Source organism: Sciurus vulgaris (assembly GCF_902686455.1).
Source record: "Sciurus vulgaris genome assembly, chromosome: 15".
Classification (NCBI taxonomy): Eukaryota; Metazoa; Chordata; class Mammalia; order Rodentia; family Sciuridae; genus Sciurus; species Sciurus vulgaris.
Genome location: NC_136476.1, coordinates 69,528,513 through 69,547,798, shown reverse-complemented (window position 1 = coordinate 69,547,798; position 19,286 = coordinate 69,528,513). Strand labels below are relative to the sequence as shown.

Genomic DNA, 19,286 nt, shown 5'->3' with positions numbered 1-19,286 from the left:
GGGCAAAGGATCCAAAGAGATATTTCTCTAAGAGACACAAATGTCCAACTAGTACACAAAAAGATGCCCGACATCATTAGCCATCAGGGAAATGCACGTGAAAACCACAATGGAACACCGCTTCACACTCACTAGCATGAACACAACCGAAGACAGATGACAAGCACTATGGGCGAAGACGTGCAGAAACTGCAACTCCATGCGCTGCACACGGGAATGTGAAATGACGTTGCCACACACCGGCGGTTCCTCAAAAATTAAATATAGAGTTACTTAGGATTTAGCAATGACAGTCCCCGGTATCCACCCAAGAAAAACAAACACGTGGCCGCAGAAAAAGTCATACATCAATGTCCACAGTAATCACATTCACAACAGCAAAACAAGTGAAATGTCCGTGGAGGGTGAGGGGACAAAGTACAGGAATGAAGCAGAAATAGATGTTGTAACATGCACGACCTTGAGTACGAAATGCTAAGTAAAAGAAAGAACCTGGTCACAAAATGTCATAGTGCATTGCTATTATCATCCCACTGTTGTGAAATGCCCAGAAGGGACGACTCCATAGAGACAGAAGTGGATGTGAGGTTACAAGAGGCTGGGGAGATACAGGGTTTGGAATCAAGAGCTACGCAGTTCAAAGTTTCTTTCTGGTGTGATGAAAACACTCTAAAATTGATTTGCTGATGGTGGCAAGACACTGAATATTATACTAAAAGTCTTTAAATTGTACATTTTAAATGAGTGAAAGGTATTATATATGAATTATATACCAATAAAGCTAGTTTTATTGGAAGGAAAAAATCCAAACAATAATTGCAATGCATATTTACTAGGTCTCCATCTGACAGTAAGTTCCCTCGGGCAGGGTCCTTTGTCTTTATTATAGCCCCAAGCCCACCCTCTGATCCTTTCCAAGGTCTCCTCCCAGGCCTAGCAAAAAGATGAACAAAAATATCAATGTTTGCTGGGTGCACTGGCGCACACCTGTAACCCCAATAGCTCAGGAGGCTGAGGCAAGAGGATCACATGTTCAAAGTCAGCCTCAGCAACAGAGAAGCACTAAGCAACTCAGTGAGAACCTGTCTCTAAATAAAACACCAAAATAAGTGGGGGGTGGTGCTGGGCATGTGGCTCAGTGGTTAAGTGGCCCTGAGTTCAATCCTCAGTACTGAAAAAGAAAGGTTGGAGGGGAGGGGAAGGGAGGGGAGAGGATGGGGTATGAAAGATGGTGGAATGAGACAGACATCATTACCCTATGTACTTGTATGATCACACGAATGGTGTGAATCTACATTGTGCACAATCAGAAAAATGAAAATTCATACCCCCCCCAAAAAAGAGAAAAGGAAAGGTTGATGCTTAACAACAGACAGACACCTCCTCATAAAATTTCTGCAAAATGTTTTTTGGAGGGAAAAAAGTTTTTATTCTGGTTTGACTTTCAAATTTAAATCAGAGATACTCTCTCCTAAATTAAATCTCCCTCCACTTCAGATATGTATCAAGAATTCATGAAGAAATTTTAAGTTTCTTCCAGCTTCTAAAATACCTTCCTGCTCAACTGCTTCTACCCAGACTTCAACTGCTTCTACCCTTCTGGAGGCCCGAATGCTGTCAATCTATGCTTCAACTTCAGGGTCGATAGATGAGTACCACTATGTTCCACCAGTAGGTGTCGCTCTCTAGCCTTCGATCTCAAGCGCCCCGCGGCAAATGCACTAGCCGCCAGGAGGGGGCGCACACTGTGGCCCTCCAGTAAAAAGCACCTTCCAACCCAGGCCAAGGGCAGAAAGGGAGAGAACAAGAGAAACTGCAGTGGAGAAAGTCAACAAGCAGCACCTCCAGGTGGGTGGTGCAGGTTAACAACAGAGAAACATACAAGAGGAATGACGCTTTACCTCTGTGGTTTTCCTCTCTGGGACACATTACCCCAGTCTAACCACACAAAAACACATTAGACTAAGGTCACCTGAGGGACTGTCTACAGAATACCTCACCAGTACTCCTCAAAACTGTTATCAGAAAACAAGGAAAGCTTGAGAAACTGTCACAACACAAAAGAACATAAGGAGACGTGACTGAGACATGTATGTGGTATTCTGGATGGGATCCTGGGGCAGAAAAACGACACCAGGCCAAATTAGGAACTCTGAGTCAAGTAGTTTTAGTTAATAATGTTTAAAAATAACAATAATGATGTTTAGTTCATAAATGGTAACAAAAAATGTGTTATACTAACATAAACTGTTAACAATGAGCAAGACTGGGTGTGGAATATACGAGAACTCTGCTACCTTCACAATAATTTTGTAATTCTGAAATGGTTCTGAAATTTTAAAAGTTTATTTTTAAAAATGATTCACTAGCTGCCAATTTTCCCAAGTTAAGATTCTATTTTAAGAAACAGCCCCAACAGTTTAAAAACAATCATTCACTTTTCAGGCACACTTTAAAGTGATAAGAAGACAGAAAAGGAAAACCTCAAGCTTGGAGAGCAGAGGGGACACCTGGTGGGAAAAGAGGAGACGCTCTGGGAAAGAACGGTCCCATCATTTCTACCCCAGCCCGAGCACGTGGCTTTTCCCACCTTCAGAGCCAAGAAATTGCCAATGTGTTCCCGACACATACAGCCCCTTCCAGCCATGCGGGGAGAGCAGGCTGGAAGATATGGGGGTGATAGGAAACTGGTAGCGCTAACAAGTTATTCAAACAAGGATTTTGCTACCGGACAAATCAATCTCTCTCCAAAGAGTTTTATGACCCAAACTGCAGAGGACCTCCAAAACCCAAAGAAATCTCTGGGGTCTAATTATTTCTACATTTTAAAAAGTAATTGGAGGGCTGGGGATATAGCTCAGTTGGTAGAGTGCTTGCCTCGCATGCACAAGGCCGTGGGTTCAATCCCCAGCACCGCAAAAAAAAAAAAAAAAGAAAAAAAGTAATTGGAAAAGTACTTGATATGTATACTGATTTATCCGTGTGTGTGTGTGTGTGTGTGTGTGTGTGTGTGTGTGCTGGCAATCAAACCCAGGGCCTTGTGCACGCTAGGTGATATATCAGTCTTTGAAATTTCATTTTCTCTGGTTCTATAAAAAAAGGAAGAAAAATGTGAGGTGTAAACTGATAAATGTTATACAGCTTCAATAAATAGGTTTCCTTGTTTGTTTTGTCAATTGAAGAGCTGTGGCTGGAATCAGCTGTGTGCCAGACTCCTGCTCCCTGAGCTACCCCTGTCCACAGGAAGCCAGCCACAACCTAAGGCATCATTCTTCACCTGGTGCCAGCTGGCAAACCTCAAGAACAGCGGCCCCTGAGGGAGGAGGCCAACTGGGGTAGGGCTTATGCTACCACGCTTGGACTTCTAAAGAGGCAGCAAGTGAGAATCAGAACTCTCCACGCCTCAAAAAAACTGTCATGAGAGTGAAGATCTACTCCACGCCACCCGAGAAACTGGCATACTGCACAGCCAATCAGAAATCAAAACCCAGAAGGTGAAATATACTATCGGGTATGTTTTAGGTACATTTGACGGTGAGTCTGGCACGGAGGTGTGGCTGAGTGTACCGGGAAGGAAGGGGCGAGAGCTGAGTGCACAGCTGGGGTACAGATCTCGTGCGGAAAGTGCGAACAAGCTGCGTTGACTTACTACCTACGGGAATGAGATGCGTGGGCTGGGATTCCTCCAGTTTGCTCCTCAACCAGTCAAAATCCTGGTATCTTCGACGAACAGAATATTCTGGCAAGTCGAACTCGGCCCGAGTACTCTGCAAATAAGAGAATGGAAAAAATAAGCGTAAGGGAACAGAAGCACGTCTTGGCTGGAGGGGAGGGAAAAGGCGCTCTCAGGATAACCAAACTGGGAGAGCGCACGCTCCTTCCACCAGGCCAGCCGCCAGCGCCAGCGGTGGAGCTTACCAACATCGACCACCGCGCCAGGCTGCAAGGCCCGTTAAAAATCCAAGGAGCTAGACACAAAGTGCAAAAAGCTTGGGGGCTTTTGTGTCTTTGTTTTTCCTACCCTCAGGAAATGGGACTCAAATACCCCTCAGAATTGTTCCGAACATTTGATTCATTTCCTCCACGCTTAACTCAGAATGTTTTTCACAGAATAATTCCACTTAGGCTATTGCAACTATTTCCAAATCTGTGTAAAGAAATTAAGTCTCCACCTTCTGGTGAGTATGCTGACAGGCTTTGCCAAAGGCAAAGGGAAAATAAAAAGTGGAGATAATAGATCACTGCTCATTTAGGAGGCAGATTAAAGGAAAATAGAAAAGGTTTTGCTTAATCTGCCATTTCTGCCAGAACCATGACCCTGAAAGTACCCTATTTTAGATGCATAAGAAAGTATCTAGGCCATAATAACATAATACCAGTGTACCAGAGAGAAATATCAATAACCTTATCTCCTTTCCTGAATTTTTAGTTTTCTAAAACATGAAACGGCATTTTAAATAATAAAACCAATGTTAAATGAAATTAAGTTGATTTACATCAAAACAAGACTTTTACTCATTAATTACAATCGTGTCTCAGATAAGCCACGTTTCCCTAGGAGGGTACCAACAGGTATTGATCTCAGAAATTAAAGTACAAGATAAAAAATGGCTCAAGCTACATTTTATAAATTCACTCTTTCAAGCCAAAAGTCTGTTTTAATCCAAGACACCAAGAAAATCTTTAAAGCACAAAAGGAAGAATCATCCATCAAAGAAATGGCTGTGAACAGTTCTGGCTTGAAAATCATGATCTCAGCCTCCCCAGCCTGCTCACAGTCTGAGCAAAACCCTGAAGGTGAAGGATTTGGTCTTAGACTGTCTTTCAAAGTCCCAGGCAGCTGCAAGCACCCATGACACACAGCCTTCCCGATGGTGGGGGACATCAGGTGGGAAGAGGTGGGGAAATCCATTCGACCGAGCTAACTGTGAATTATTAGAAGACTCCCCCAGAGAATTAGAACTGTAGAAGGGGGGCGGGCAACAGTGCTTAAACCCAAAGGACAAGTCACTGTTCAGGCATGGCAGGATAGAAATGGGGGACAGGCTGCCTGTCACTCACCCTGAGGCAGGGTGGGAAGAGCTCTGTCCTGGGCAGTTCCAGTACCCACGCCAGATCCCAGAGACCCCAGCAAGCCTGCGTGAGCCCTAGTTCCCCAACTGTAAGGAGAGAGCCAAAAGGCCGTCTTTCTCTCTCACGGTCTCCGCCACCAGGCACTATCAGAGGACTCAATGAGCATCAGCCCACAAAAGGCAGATTTTGGAAAATGACAAATGAAAGTAACTCATTTTCATTGTCAATGGGATTGATGAAGCCTGTGGCTTTTCTTTTTTTCTTTTTTCTTTCTTTCTTTTTTTTTTCCTTCCTAAATGTTACATGATCAACTCCCCATTTCTCTTTATGTTTTTCAAATACATTTTATAAATTACAGTTGATGTAACATTTCTACTCTATGAAATTAACATTTGATAACTACAAGAAGTAGCATAATAAAACACAAGATTTGTTTTGCTTCAAGCACTTTCACAGTTGAGGGACTGGCTTTCTCCTTTTTCTTTTTCCTTCTATTTATTATGTATTCAGGCTGTACATACTTATTTTAAAATATTAGGAGAAATAAGGAAAGTTAAAGAATCAGCCATATTTCATTAGGTTGATATATTTCCATATTTTTCTATGAACATTTACTCATTTATTCATTTTCTGTATCACTGCAATACATCTTGGACATCTGTCTATTCATAGAAAGATTCAAGATGAATCTTTCCATTCATAGCTACATAATTATTTTTACCAGACATATAGTATTCCATTGAATAACTATACCATTTTTAAACAATCCCCATTCAAGTTGATTCTAACTTTTTCCCCATGTTTTTATTGGTGCATTACAGTTGTGCATAATGGGATTTTTACATATTCGTACATGTATACACTATAACAATAATTTAGCCAATATTATTCCCCAGTATTTCTCCTTTCCCTCCCCTCTGTTTCCAACTTTTCAAACAATAAACAATGCTACAATAAACATCAGGAGGTACTGTATGGTAATTCTCTTAAAATAAATTCCTAAAAACAGAATTGCTGGATGAAAGAGTACACATATTTTTAATCAACAGACTGCTTCAAATAAAATAAAGCAGCCAGGCGAGGTGGTGCGCACCTGTAATTCCAGCAGCTCGGGTGACTGAGGCAGGAGGATCATGAGTTCAAAGGCAGCCTCAGCAAAAGCGAGGTGCTAAGCAACTCAGTGAGACCCTGTCTCTAAATAAAATATGAAAGAGGGCTGGGGGTGTGGCTCAGTGGTCAAGTGCCCCTGAGTTCAATCCCCAGAACCCAAAAAATATTAATAATAAATAAAGCAATTTATATTCTTATATTCAAATGTTTCTTGGGCATATACTTTCCTTCTGCTGTCAAGGGTCCCCCATTCCTTTTTTTTTTTTTTTTTAATTTTTTTTTTTTTTTGGTCTTCTTCATTTGTATGAGCTCTTCATGGCAATTTGCCTATCATATTTCTAAATGGTTTTTTTGATGATGATTTTTCAACCCTCATGAAGTAGATTTCCTGCGTCCCCTCCCTTTAAGGCAGCCGCTTTGGTGTCATCGACAGAAAGGCCACGACACTGCAAGCTTACAGACAGATTCACCTGCATCCTCTTCTTTGCGGTTTTCTTTTATATTTATGTCATTTAGTACTGTTATCACGCTCCTAGGAATTCACCACTGGAAAAGTTTTTGTGTTGTTATATTGTTGTTTTGTTTTGGGGTTTTTTGTTTGTTTGTTTGTTTGTTTGGGTGCTGGGGATTTAATCCAAGAGAAATTTACCATGTTACATCTCCAGCCCTTCATTTTTTTTTTTTTATTTTGAGACAGGGTTTCACTAAATTGCTGAGGCTGACTTTAAACTTATAATCCTCCTGTCTCAACTTTCCAAGCCGTTGGGATTACAGGTGTGCATGATTATGCCCTGTTTGGAAAAGAATTTTTTAAAAGTAGCAGAGAAGTTGGGTGTGGTGGCATGTACCTATAGTCCCAGCTACTGGGGAGGTTGAGGCTGGAGGATCACTTGAGCCCAAGAGTGCAAGGCCAGCCTGGGCAACACAGCAAGGCTATAACAAAACTAACAAAAATCGCCAGGGATGCCCAGAGATAACCAAAGAAGTATTCCCATAGAGTGATGATGTTAAGCTTCTAATGTAGAAAAGTGAATATTCTTTATTATAAGAATTTACTGTTACCTGTTCCTAGATTGTGTCTCAAAAAAAAAAAAAAACCCCAAAAAGTGGCAAATATATCTGTGTAATGATCTGCATTGCAATATCATTTCAAACAGCAAAGGAACCAAAGCAACCTAAATGCACAATAATTTTTTTTTAAATATAAGAAAATCACAGTGTATTTATTCTGTGGTTATCAGTAACTATGTTTGTAAAGACATTTTTAATGACAATAATGCTTCAACATAGTTTTAAGGAAAACCGGCGGGATACCAGGTTAACTGTACATCCATTATTTTATTTGTGTTAACATGTAAATAGGAACCCACCATTTGACCCAGCTATCCCACTCCTCAGTTTATACCCAAAGGACTTAAAATCGGCATACTACAGTAAAGCAGTCACATCAATGTTTATAGCTGCTCAATTCACAATAGCTAGATTGTGGAACCAACCTAGATGCTTTTTAATTGATGAATGGATAAAGAAACTGTGGTATATATACACAATGGAATACTATTCAGCCATAAAGAAGAATAAAACTATGGCATTTACAGGTAAATGGATGGAGTTGGGAGAATATCATGCTAAGTGAGATAAGCCAATTCCAAAAAACCAAAGGCCAAATGTTTTCTCTGATAAGTGGATGATGATACGTAACGGGAGGAGGTGGGGGAGGCAGTAAGAGAAGAATGGAGGAACTTTGGATTGTGTAGAGGGAAATGGGGTGGAACAGGGTAGGGAAAGGAAAGGCAGTGGACCGAGACAGACATCATTACCCTGTGTCCCACATACACACAAATGGTGTGAATCTACATTCTGTACAACCACAGAAATGAAAAGTTGTACCCCATTTGTGCATAATAAATCAAAATGCAGTCTGTAAAAATAAAAAAATAAAATAAAATGTAAACAGGAAAGATCAGAAAAAAAGTTTAGAACTGACAATGAAAACTCCTCTTTACACTCATCCTTGTTTTCAAATTTTATCATCCTTATACAATATTTTTATAGCCAAATAATGTTCATGGGTTTTTAAAAAATATTTTTTTAGTTGTAGATGGACACGATACCTTTAATTTATTTATTTATTTTATGTGGTGCTGAGGATTGAACCCAGTGCCTCACATGTGCTAGGCAAGCGCTCTGCCACTGAGCCACAACCTGGCCCCTGTTTGTGGTTTTCACAGCTACTTTAGGACCACAGGGGATTTAATGCTGCAGGAAAAACTTGCCTGATGCTTTAGAAAGCAATAGGTAAAAACCACCACGAATAGGATGCTCATGCTTTCTGACCCAGTATTTCTTTTACTTATTTTTACTGCAGCTTGTTCTATAAAAGACATAGTGATATATAAAATATAATCAAATGGCATGACAGAGAAGTCAGGGAGAATGATAAAGGAAAAACAAGGACAGAGAGGAACGGCAGAGCCAGGTCTGAGGCTAGCCAAACAGACCCAATGCCCACCACACACTGGCTAAAACTAGGCCACAGACCGCACTGGATTTCTGGAGAGAAACCCAGTTGCATGACTCACAGTCTTCATAAAATATGCAGATCAGTAAAATTCCAAGTATGAGTTTGAAATAAATTTTTCCTCTGTGAAATTCAGGATATAATTAAGGAAAGGTAAAGAATCATCTGTTTATTTTCTAATATTCATGGCTAACAAAGCAATAAAAATGAAAAAAAAAAAAAAAAAAAAAAAAAAACCACCACAATTCCATGACCAGAGACAACTATTGCGTCATTCTAATCTATGTCCTTCCATATTGTGTGTCTACAACCCAGCCTGTCCAACGAAGACCCAAGGCCAGGGTCACATACCTGAAGTCAGACTCGGTGCCTGAGCAATAGTGTCAGAGAATCTAAGAGGTTCGCTTTTACTGTCGGTACCATTGCCGGCATGAGTACCTCTTTCTTCATCTCTGGCATCCTGGACATTTTTTTTTCTTCTTTGGAGGTTCAGCACTTTGGAAGACCTAGATCTAATCAGTCTAGACCCTGGGCCTAGTCACCCCGCCACTAAAGGCCTCCCCGCACACCCCAAGAGCTCACATGCCAAGCAGCTTGGCCCATTCCAAAGGATGTCCGCTCCATCCAAAATTCACAACGGCCTCCCTCCAGAGGTTCGTCTTCACCACAAGTGGCATCTGTCAGGGCCACAGGGAGAGCCGAGGACGGCCAGGTGACACCTGTCCCCCACCAAGGTGACCTCCTCCCTTATCAAATGACAAGCACCCTCCGAGAACACCTGAGATCCATGACGAGGAAGGCTTCTGGCCACCACCCTTACCTCCTCCAGGCTTCCTTCTGAGACAAGCTCTTCCCACCAGGCTCTCCCGCATTCCACACTCCACCCCCACCCCCCCCACCGGCCAGGAGCTGCTGCTGTCCCCAGCCTCCCGCCCAGCTGCTGCACCGCCTGGGGACCCTGCTGGGCACACGTCCTCCACCCTCCTCACAGCCTGGCCGACTCCCTTCAGTTCCCCAAGGACTCGAGCACCTGGCTCTCCAGCTTCCCCTCCAAAGCCCTTCTGTCACCAGGGCGCCTCGAGTCCAGGTGGCCCCCTCAAACGACACCTGCCTCTAGGCTGACCACGTCTCCCGCCCTAAACAGCACGTCCTATGGTTCAGGCTCTTCCACCTCCCAACACCTTGTTCTCTCAGCCCCCGTGACCTTCTGTCACTTCCTGTCTTTCCTTCCTTCCTTCTTCAGCATGGGACAAATGGCCCGTCACTTCGGGTCCTTACTCTCCGTTTCTAAATGCTCACTCCCTCTGTCCATGCTCCCGCTCAGGCAGAGCCTCAGCTGGCCACTCCCCATCTTAGCAGGCCCAGCTGTCAGCCCACTGCTGATCAGAGCCACACAGCTGGACCCTACAGCTGGACCCGCAGCACTGCCGGGCAACCAATACTCCGTCCGGCTCTCACCTGACCTCCACGTGGGTTATTAAAAGGCCTGTCAAAGTTTTCAAAACTTCCAAACTTCCTCCTCACTCTTAGGGGAAGATCTCATCATTTATTCATGGGGAAAACTGCAGCTATAAGCAAAGAACTCCTCAACTTCCTGCCACAAAACGGCTTCCCTTCTTTTTCCAAGAACAACGGAAAAAGTGTGCCTCTCCCATCGGAGGCCAATCCCTCTTCTGTGCTCGGAACACTGTCTCCTTACCCCTTCATCCTAGCCACCAATCTTCAGCCCAACGTCTCCTTCTCTACCAAAACTGTCCACTTGGCACTTATGTCTCCTTTGTCCTTCACACACACACACACACACACAGCTCCCTCAAGGCCATGCCTCTCCCATAGCTATTGCTCATTCTTGCGTTCACTAGCAAGCTACCAACACTCACATCCTCTCCTCCTCAACTCTCAGCCACTCTAAACCACTGCCAACTGGGTTCTACACCACGCCAACGGAACTGCTCTCACCCCAGTCACCCGTGACCTTGTCACTAGGTCGAGTGCCCACTTTGTGATTCTCATACACAGCCTGGCTTCTGAGCAGCATTTAGACTCTCTTGACCACTGAGGAACTGGTTGGCGGATAAGAGCTGCTGGTGGTGGAGCTGGGATTGTGGCTCAGCGGTGGAGCACTTGCCTAGCACGTGTGAGGCACTGGGTTCGATTCTCAGCACCACATATAAATAATAAAGGTCTATCAACATCTAAACAAAATACTAAAAAAAAAAAAAAGCTGGTGGTGACTGACAGGTGACAGGGTCAAAGGTCAGAGGATGGTCTCTAAAGGGAGCTGGAGGCACCTTTCTGTCTCCTCAAACTCGCATCTTACATCTACATCAACTGTTTCAGCCAGACCACTGTTCTGCACCACTGCGCTGGGTGGGAGCCGCGCCACTGCGCAAATCACGTCTTTTGGAAAACAGCTCAATTATTAAGGAACCTGGACTTAAGCACTAGTTCCACCACATATTAGCTACGTCTTTGATCAATTTTCTTAATGCCTCTGTGGCTCCGTTTCATTTGTAAAGTAAGGACAGTACCAATATCTACTTCACTGAGTGAGAAGATTAATAATGTACTCAAAGCTCTTAGTGCAAAATAAATGATGGAGATCCCCCAACTGAACTCTAGTGCCGCCTTATAAACAGAGGCCTAGGAGCGTGCTGACTGGTGCTCACCAGCCGAGAAGCACATCTGCAGCATCTTAAGGGAGTGCCACAGGCAAGATACTCATTTTTATAAAATAAGAGAAAAATAGCACAGAAGTCATCAGTGATTATTTCGGGCTGCTGAGCTTATAGGTAGTCTTTTTTTAGCTTTCATCTTCTAATTTTTCTATTAAAACTCTATATATTTCTAAAAATATCTAGATTTTATTTATGTAAAATAATAATTGAACAGTTTTTATTACAAAAAAGAATAGCACATGCTCAGCATCCAAAAATTATTTCTTTTTTTAATCATTCAATTTTTTTTGCCATAAAAATGGAGAATAATTATTTATTTTTTTATTTTTTGGTGTTTGATTCATTCAGTTATTTTTTCCTTCCCCCCACCCCTTCCACCTAAAAATTAGTCAATATGATGCTACCTTTTAGGAGCTGGTGGAGAAGAGTGCCAGGAGCCACCTGCCTTGGGAGGGCCTTCGCTGGCCTCCAACACCAACAGCATAGCTTTGGTGAAGCATTCTTTGCCTACATCAGCTCTCAGACTTGGGTTCATTTTAGCTCAGGCAAATAGAGCTCTGCACGCTGTTCAGCTGTGGTCAAAAAGAACCTGAATTAGGACTGGGGAGTCAAAACCTCCAAGTAATAAAGCAAGCATGTGTACAGCCTCATCCTCTGGTCAGAGGACCTCAGCAGGAGTGAGTCCTAGGCCGAGATCAGGTGTGCGACCCTGTGCCCTCTCTCTCTTCCCCACCCCCTACATGTCCATTAACACGGCCTGCAGAAAGAAACCTTCAAATGCACCCCGAAGACAACAAACCTGGTGTCGCTTTTAGAAACAGGAAAAGCAGACAATGCTGATTAGAAGTAGAAGAAGGGATGGTAAGAAGTAAAATTCAAGAGGTGGGGGAATCATAAACTGAATTTGGTTTCTGTGCATGTATGAGTTTTCTGGGATGAACCTGACTACTATGCATAAGCATAAAGCTCTAATTAAAAAAAAAAAAGTAAAAATTCCCCACCAGGTTCACCTTAAGGTGCTGGCACCCCAGGCAAGTGAAAATGTGGACCTGGAAATGGGACAAGGTTACTCTCATTTTCTCACTTACGGGAAATCAAATAATCCCAGGAAAAGGGATAGAGATAAGAACGTGGAGGGTAAAGGGTAGGAAAGGAAGAAAGAGAAAAGGCCTAAGAAAGACTGGTGGGTTGTGGCAGGTGGACTAGTCCATGAATCCGTGAAGAGAAGCCCTGTAGGATCTACTCTGGGGAGAGGGGGCAGCAAGGCACAGGAATCAAGTAGTGGTGGAAACTCAAGGTCAGCAAGTGTTGATGTACCTGCAAGGCACTCACCTTGTCACCTGGCTGTTTACAGCAGCAATTCAAGAAAAACGAGTTTTGCATTTCATGGAATACAGGGTAAAAAATGCATTCAGCCAAAGAAAAAATAAATAAATAGAAATAGTTCCCAGAAATGTGCACATCACCTAGACCTCTGAGGAAATAACATACAGATAAGCACCTGCTTAGGGTGGTCATCAGGAAAGACAATGTGGGCAGACAGAACTTCAAGTGTGAACCAGGTAGTAACTTCAGAAAACTGAGAAAGGCTTAACCGTCCATAGAGAAAAGATAACTGCCTAATCAATGCATAAATAATTAGGCAGAGACTGGAAGACTAAGCTAGATACTGTTGTATGTACATGGAAGAGACTTCAAAAATACTGACCAATGGAAGACAAAGCGAGAAAGTGATAGACACCAAAATCGAAATAATTTGTATTCTAACTATTCATGTGTATATGTGAATGAAAAGAAAAGAGATCGGAAGAACACACCATGTTTTAGCAATGGCAACTTTGAATGAGGACAGATAAGTGAGAAGGATCAGGGAAGACTCAGGGTTTCTACTCTGTATTTGGTCTTCAACACTCCCTCCCTTCCTCTCTCTAATGAATGTGTTTATATTCATCATATAATTTTTAAATATGACATTTTTCATCCAATAAAAGAAAACAAAATTTGAATATATTTCATCCCATTTTTCCTTCTAAAAAATTTAAACAGTTTCAGCACCTACTAAATTTCCACAGTAAAAAATAAATTTTCTTCTACAATGAAAAAAGAAATGTTATCCATGCTCTTCTTGACACCAGCCACAAAGGCAACTCCTTCTATTAAAGCATCTGAAATTACCTAGAAGTCTTTCTTCATTATGTGGTTTGTGGTAGGGGAAATACCAAGAAATAAGACGGTTTTCTGATGAAACACTTTTTTATTCTAAATACAAAGTGATAATGTGATTTTTCTTCCTAATTATATAATCTAGATCAGCAGTTTTCAAGTAGGGAGCAGGTTTGTTCCCCAGAGAATATCTGGCAATGTTTAGAGAATATTTTTGTTGTCACAAACGGAGGCTGATAGTGAGGGAGGAAGGAACTACTGGCACCCAGAGGCCAGAGCCCAGGGATGCTGCTAAATATCCAGGACAACCTTCCAAAACCAAGTGTTGTGCAGGCCAAGATCTCTATAACACCAAGGTCAAGAAACCCTGCTTCAAGCCTAGAATTTCAGTACAATTTCAAATAGTCAAAAGATAATTTTCAAAAGCAACAGACAATCCAGGGCTAAAAGTATAGCTCAGTGGTAGAGCGCCTGCCTAGCAGGCGGAGGGCCCTGGGCTCCGTCCCCAGCACTGCCACACACACCCCACAAAGTTATTCTTTCATAAGAGAAATTATGTGAAGAATATGGATTTAAAAAAATAAAAATATGGAAAAATAAATAAATAAATAAAATAAAAATATGGACTTTCTAGTCCTACAAGTTATAATCCCATTTACCAATTCTGTAACCTTGAACAAGCTACTTAAACTTTCTGCTTCAGGCTCCTCAACAATAAAGAAAGATTTCTAGGTAATTTCAGAAGCTTTAATAGAATTTAAAAATTACACGAGCAATATAAACACATTCATTTAAAAGAATAAAGAAAGAAAGAAATAATTTTTTTTATTATAAACAAATGGGATACATGTTTCTGTTTGTACATGGAGTAACAGCATACCATTTGCATATTCACAAATTTACATAGAGTAATGATGTTTGATTCATTCCATTATTTTTTTCCTTCCCCCCCACCCCTCCCACCTCTCTTTTCCCTCTATACAGTCCCTCCTTCCTCCATTCTTGTCCCACTCCCACCCCGCTTATCAGTGAGAACATTCCTCTTTTGGATTTTTGAAATTGGCTTATCTCACTTAACATGATATGCTCCAATTTCATCCATTTGCCTGCAAATGCCATAATTTTATTATTCTTTATAGCTGAGTAATATTCCATTGTATATATATATATATATACCACAGTCTCTTTATCCATTCATCAATTGAAGGGCATCTAGGTTGGTTCCATAGTCTGGCTATCGTGAATTGAGCTGCTATGAACATTGATGTGGCTGTATCTCTGTAGTGTGCTGATTTTAAGTCCTTTGGGTATAGGCCAAGGAGTGGGATAGCTGGGTCAAATGGTAGGTCCATTCCAAGTTTTCTAAGGAATCTCCACACTGCTTTCCAGAGTGGCTGCACTAATTTGCAGCCCCACCAGCAATGTATGAGTGTACCTTTTTCCCCACATCCTCGCCAACACCTATTGTTGCTTGTGTTCTTGATAATCGCCATTCTAATTGGGGTGAGATGGAATCTTAGTGTAGTTTTGATTTGCATTTCTCTTATTCCTAAAGATGTTGAACATTTTTTCATATATCTGTTGATTGCTTGTACATCATCTTCTGTGAAGTGTCTGTTCATTTCCTTAGCCCATTTGTTGATTGGGTTATTTGTATTCTTGGTGTAGAGTTTTTTGAGTTCTTTATATATTCTGGAAATTAGTGCTCTATCTGAAGTATGAGTGGCAAAGATATTCTCCCACTCTGTAGGCTCTCTCTTCACATTGCTGACCGTTTCCTTTGCTGAGAGAAAGCTATTTAGTTTGAATCTATCCCAGTTATTGATTCTTGCTTTTATTTTTTGTGCTATGGGAGTCCTGTTAAGGAAGTCTGATCCTAAGCCAACAAGGTGAAGATTTGGACCTACTTTTTCTTCTATAAGATGCAGGGTCTCTGGTCTGATTTCAAGGTCCTTGATCCATTGTGAGTTGAGTTTTGTGCAGGGTGAGAGATAGGGGTTTAGTTTCATTCTGTTGCATATGGATTTCCAGTTTTCCCAGCACCATTTGTTGAAGAGGCTATCTTTTCTCCATTGCATATTTTTGGTACCATTGTCTAGTATGAGAAAATTGTATTTATTTGGGTTTGTGTCCGTATCCTCTATTCTGTACCATTGATCTACCTGTCTATTTTGGTGCCAACACCATGCCGTTTTTGTTACTATTGCTTTGTAGTATAGTTGAAGTTCTGGTATTGCCATACCCCCTGTTTCATTCTTCCTGCTAAGGATTGCTTTAGCTATTCTGAAAGAAACAATGTTAAAGACCAAACACAAAGTAGAAAACCCTGAGTCTTCCCTGATCCTCCTTACTTACCTGTTCTCAGACAAGCTGCCATTGCTAAAAGATAGACAAGACTGCTGTGAAAATTAATCAATTAAATCTCACAACCCTGCCCGCTACTTGCCTGGAACATAGCAGACAGTCCTCCTACACCTTGTCCCCACCCTTCCACCTCAGTTAGGCCAAATTGTCACCAGGGTCTCATCGTAGATTGAGGTAGATATAGTGACCCCCAAATTTCAAGAGTAATATAATATGAACCCGTTAAATAGTATCATGATAGAAAATAAGTGAGAGTATAGGAGTTAAAAGACCTTGGTCACAAATTCTCCCTCATCTTAAGGGTTTAAAACATGACTATGTGTACATGATCCTTTTAATCTTAATGCATCCACTCTCAGCAGACACCACACCCATAACTGTAATAAAGGTGAATGAAGCTATAGCAAGGGTGGATGAAGGTGATGGCAAAGGCACGTCGTGGAGGTGGGACCCCAATTCCCCAAGACTCCATCCGGCATCAAAAAACAAAGGAACCTACTTTGGTGGTGATCCTGTACGTGATGTAGGTCTCCATGGTACAGACGTGCTTCTTGGGATCATCCACCGTGACAAAGAGATCTCTGGTCTCACCATCAATGTCATCGTCAAGTTGAAGTCTGTTTAGAAGAGAAGACGAAGAAGCTGGACTGGAGGTGCCTGCTGGAGTACCACCGTTGGGTAAAATGAGATCCTACAAGAAGAAAAGAACTGCCTTACAAACAGAAGAAAAGCACCCAACAGAACCTCAGCAAGCGTAGCCAGTATCATCAAACCAAAATCTACTTTCCAAAAATCTGAGTCTCTCCTTACTTACTGTTTCTTGAGCAAACAGATCTTTTATGACCAAGAGAAAAAGAGTATGGTGGCATTCTGGACCAAAGTCATGTGGATTCATCTTCCAGTCCAAGTGAATAGTTCAGGGACAGAGAACGTAACTGCCCACCACAGTCAGACTTAGAGAAACAACTAAGCAAACTATACTTGGTTTTTTCCCTCTTTCTTAAGATCACCAGCTGGGCCAAGGTAAACATTAAGAGGCCTGAGCCCTCTTAAACACTTAACACACTTAGTCACAAAGGGACAACTAGAAAGAAGTCCACACACCTACGAGAGACCTGCATGCCAAAAACATTCAATATGAATCCGGAACGAGCTTCTGGACATAACACCGACACACAGGAAACAGTAATACAACAAATGTAAAAAGGACATTCCGAGACAAGTCAAGGAAATCTGAATTATGATCAGTTGAATACGGGCGACACTAAGGAATCATTAGGTATGATAATGGAAGTGCCATGATTTTACAAAGGCTTTTTCTTTTAGAAATACAGTCTTTTTAAAATTTTTTTGCGGTGCTGGGGATTGAACCCAGGGCCTTGTGCATGCGAGGCAAGCACTCTACCAACTGAGCTATATCCCCAGTCCTAGGAATATATTCTGAAATATTTATGGATGAAATGATATTTCAAATGGTATTTGCTTCAAAATACTCATGGCTGGGTAAAGGGACATAAATGATGGCTGAAGCGGGTGCTTGCAAGTTCATTACACACTCTGTCCTCTTCTGCATGATTAAAATTTCCCACGATAAAAAAAGATTAAAGGAGGGGAGGCTGTCAGAAAGGCAAATTCCAGGAAAGAAAAAGGAAAGTTTTAAAAACTATAAATCTCCCTCTCTTTAGGCCTACGACTACTGCAATAAATTATGTCCCTGTAATAGCCAAAAAAGGCTGTGACATATAAAGGGGCAGCCTTTACAGTCACCCTTTTGGGTTTTAAGGTTTGATGACAGCAGAGCCCTGTTCAGTGCCAGGTGTGGAGGCCTCTGAGGGTCACCCTGGATCACTGGGAGACAGACTGAGGAAATGTGGCAAGGAAGTGCTATAACACCATGGAAGGGCCATGGTGACCTGGGGGCTATCAGACCACGGTTGGGGACAAGGTGCTTTCCCTGTATTCTCTGTTTTTGGAGCTCCGTACACTGGAGGCAACCCAGCCCCCATGAGGAGACACCCAGGACACAAGAGGGCCACCCAGCAGTCATATCCACAAGCTCCAGCTCAGGGGAACCCAGGAAGAGGGATGAGACGAGGAGGAAAGCATGGCCTGGCATCAAGGGCAACATCACCCGGCTTGGCGGGGGGCAGAAAGTGCAAAACGTCCCCTTCCTTTGTCTCACATCTCCACTAACCACAGATCATTCAATCACATACTCATGCGATGACAAAACCACTCTTTTGTGATTACCGGCATCTCCGCAGAAGGTGCTCCCGGGAGCACCCCCTCCACTGCTCCTCAGCTGACTGACCACAGAGGAGCCAGGAGCCCCTTGGGCCCCTGGTACAGCAGCACCTGCCAGGCTGCCGGCTTTCTCAGGGTGCTGAGACCACAGGGCGTGCAGCGACACACCAGCATCCTGGGATCTGGCAGGGAACATCGTCTTTTCTGGACCTCCGAGATAACCATGGTGTCTTTGTCATTTCAATAAATATTTAAACGCTGACCTCAGACAAGACACCGTGAGGCACCGCAGGGACCCATCCCTACATTTTATCAACAGGGGGGCGCTGGGACTCAGAATAGCAACAGAAACAAAAGCAAAATCTTTGTTCAGAGAAGCCCCCATCAGCCCAGACAGTGGTTTTCTCCGAGCTGGCCTGGGCTCTGGCTTCCCACCACCCGGGCACCAGCTCCAGAACCACCCTCCCATCTCTGCGTGAAAAGCCCTCCCTCCCTTTTTCCAGACAATCTTACAGGAGTCTACTGAATGCTCCTCCTGGTGGGCCTCCCTGCCCTGCCCCGGCGGCACCAGGCACTCCCTTCTCCAAGCTGCGGCGGGCCTGTACTGAAGCCGTTTCCCGTTTTACTCGCTGATTTACACCTCTAACTAGGGCACAAACGCTCGGATGCCCGACTGTAACTGCTGGTTCATCCACACGCTGCTGCGTGGCTATCTTCGTCTAGCCCCAGGTCCAGCCACGACTCTAAGTGACTCCCCTAACCTTTGCCCTGGTGACCTCAGCCAATGACCTTCCTGGAACAACCAGCCTCAGGTCTGAAGAGCCTCGGCCAGCTGGGTGGGAGGGGAGAGTCAGCCAATCAGACCTCATGCGGTCCAGACCCGTTCCTCCTGTGACCACACTGCCGGCAGCCCTGGTTCCAGAGTGTTCCTTGGAATACCACTCGCGCATAGAGGAGTAGCCCACCAGCTACAGGTGCCTGCGGTCTCCTGAGCAGAGACGCGGTCACCTCAGACCGCCCAGGCACATCTGCACGCGGGCTTCGCGTCTTCTTTCACCGCACCGGTGGCAGCCTCTGGAGATCGGCAGAACGGGTATTTTCTCCACCAATGAGGAAGCAGACTCGAGAGCACT

At 43.1% G+C, this 19,286-nt stretch overlaps 1 protein-coding gene across 5 annotated transcripts in view; it reads right to left on the bottom strand.

The window, feature by feature from the left end:
- The window catches only part of SNX30 (sorting nexin family member 30), a 114,631-nt gene that overhangs the window by 49,617 nt on the left and 45,728 nt on the right, over positions 1 to 19,286 (bottom strand). For 3 of the 5 annotated variants that reach the window (XM_079112611.1, XM_079112612.1, XM_079112614.1), the window contains exons 2-3: positions 16,409 to 16,600; positions 3,657 to 3,767 (exon numbers count right to left, since the gene is read on the bottom strand). In XM_079112611.1, the coding sequence (XP_078968737.1) occupies positions 3,657 to 3,767; positions 16,409 to 16,600 (303 nt within the window). Of the gene's footprint in view, positions 1 to 3,656; positions 3,768 to 16,408; positions 16,601 to 16,723; positions 16,935 to 18,159; positions 18,181 to 19,286 lie in introns of those variants that run through there. The other 2 variants (XM_079112615.1, XM_079112613.1) reach the window with 2 other exon arrangements.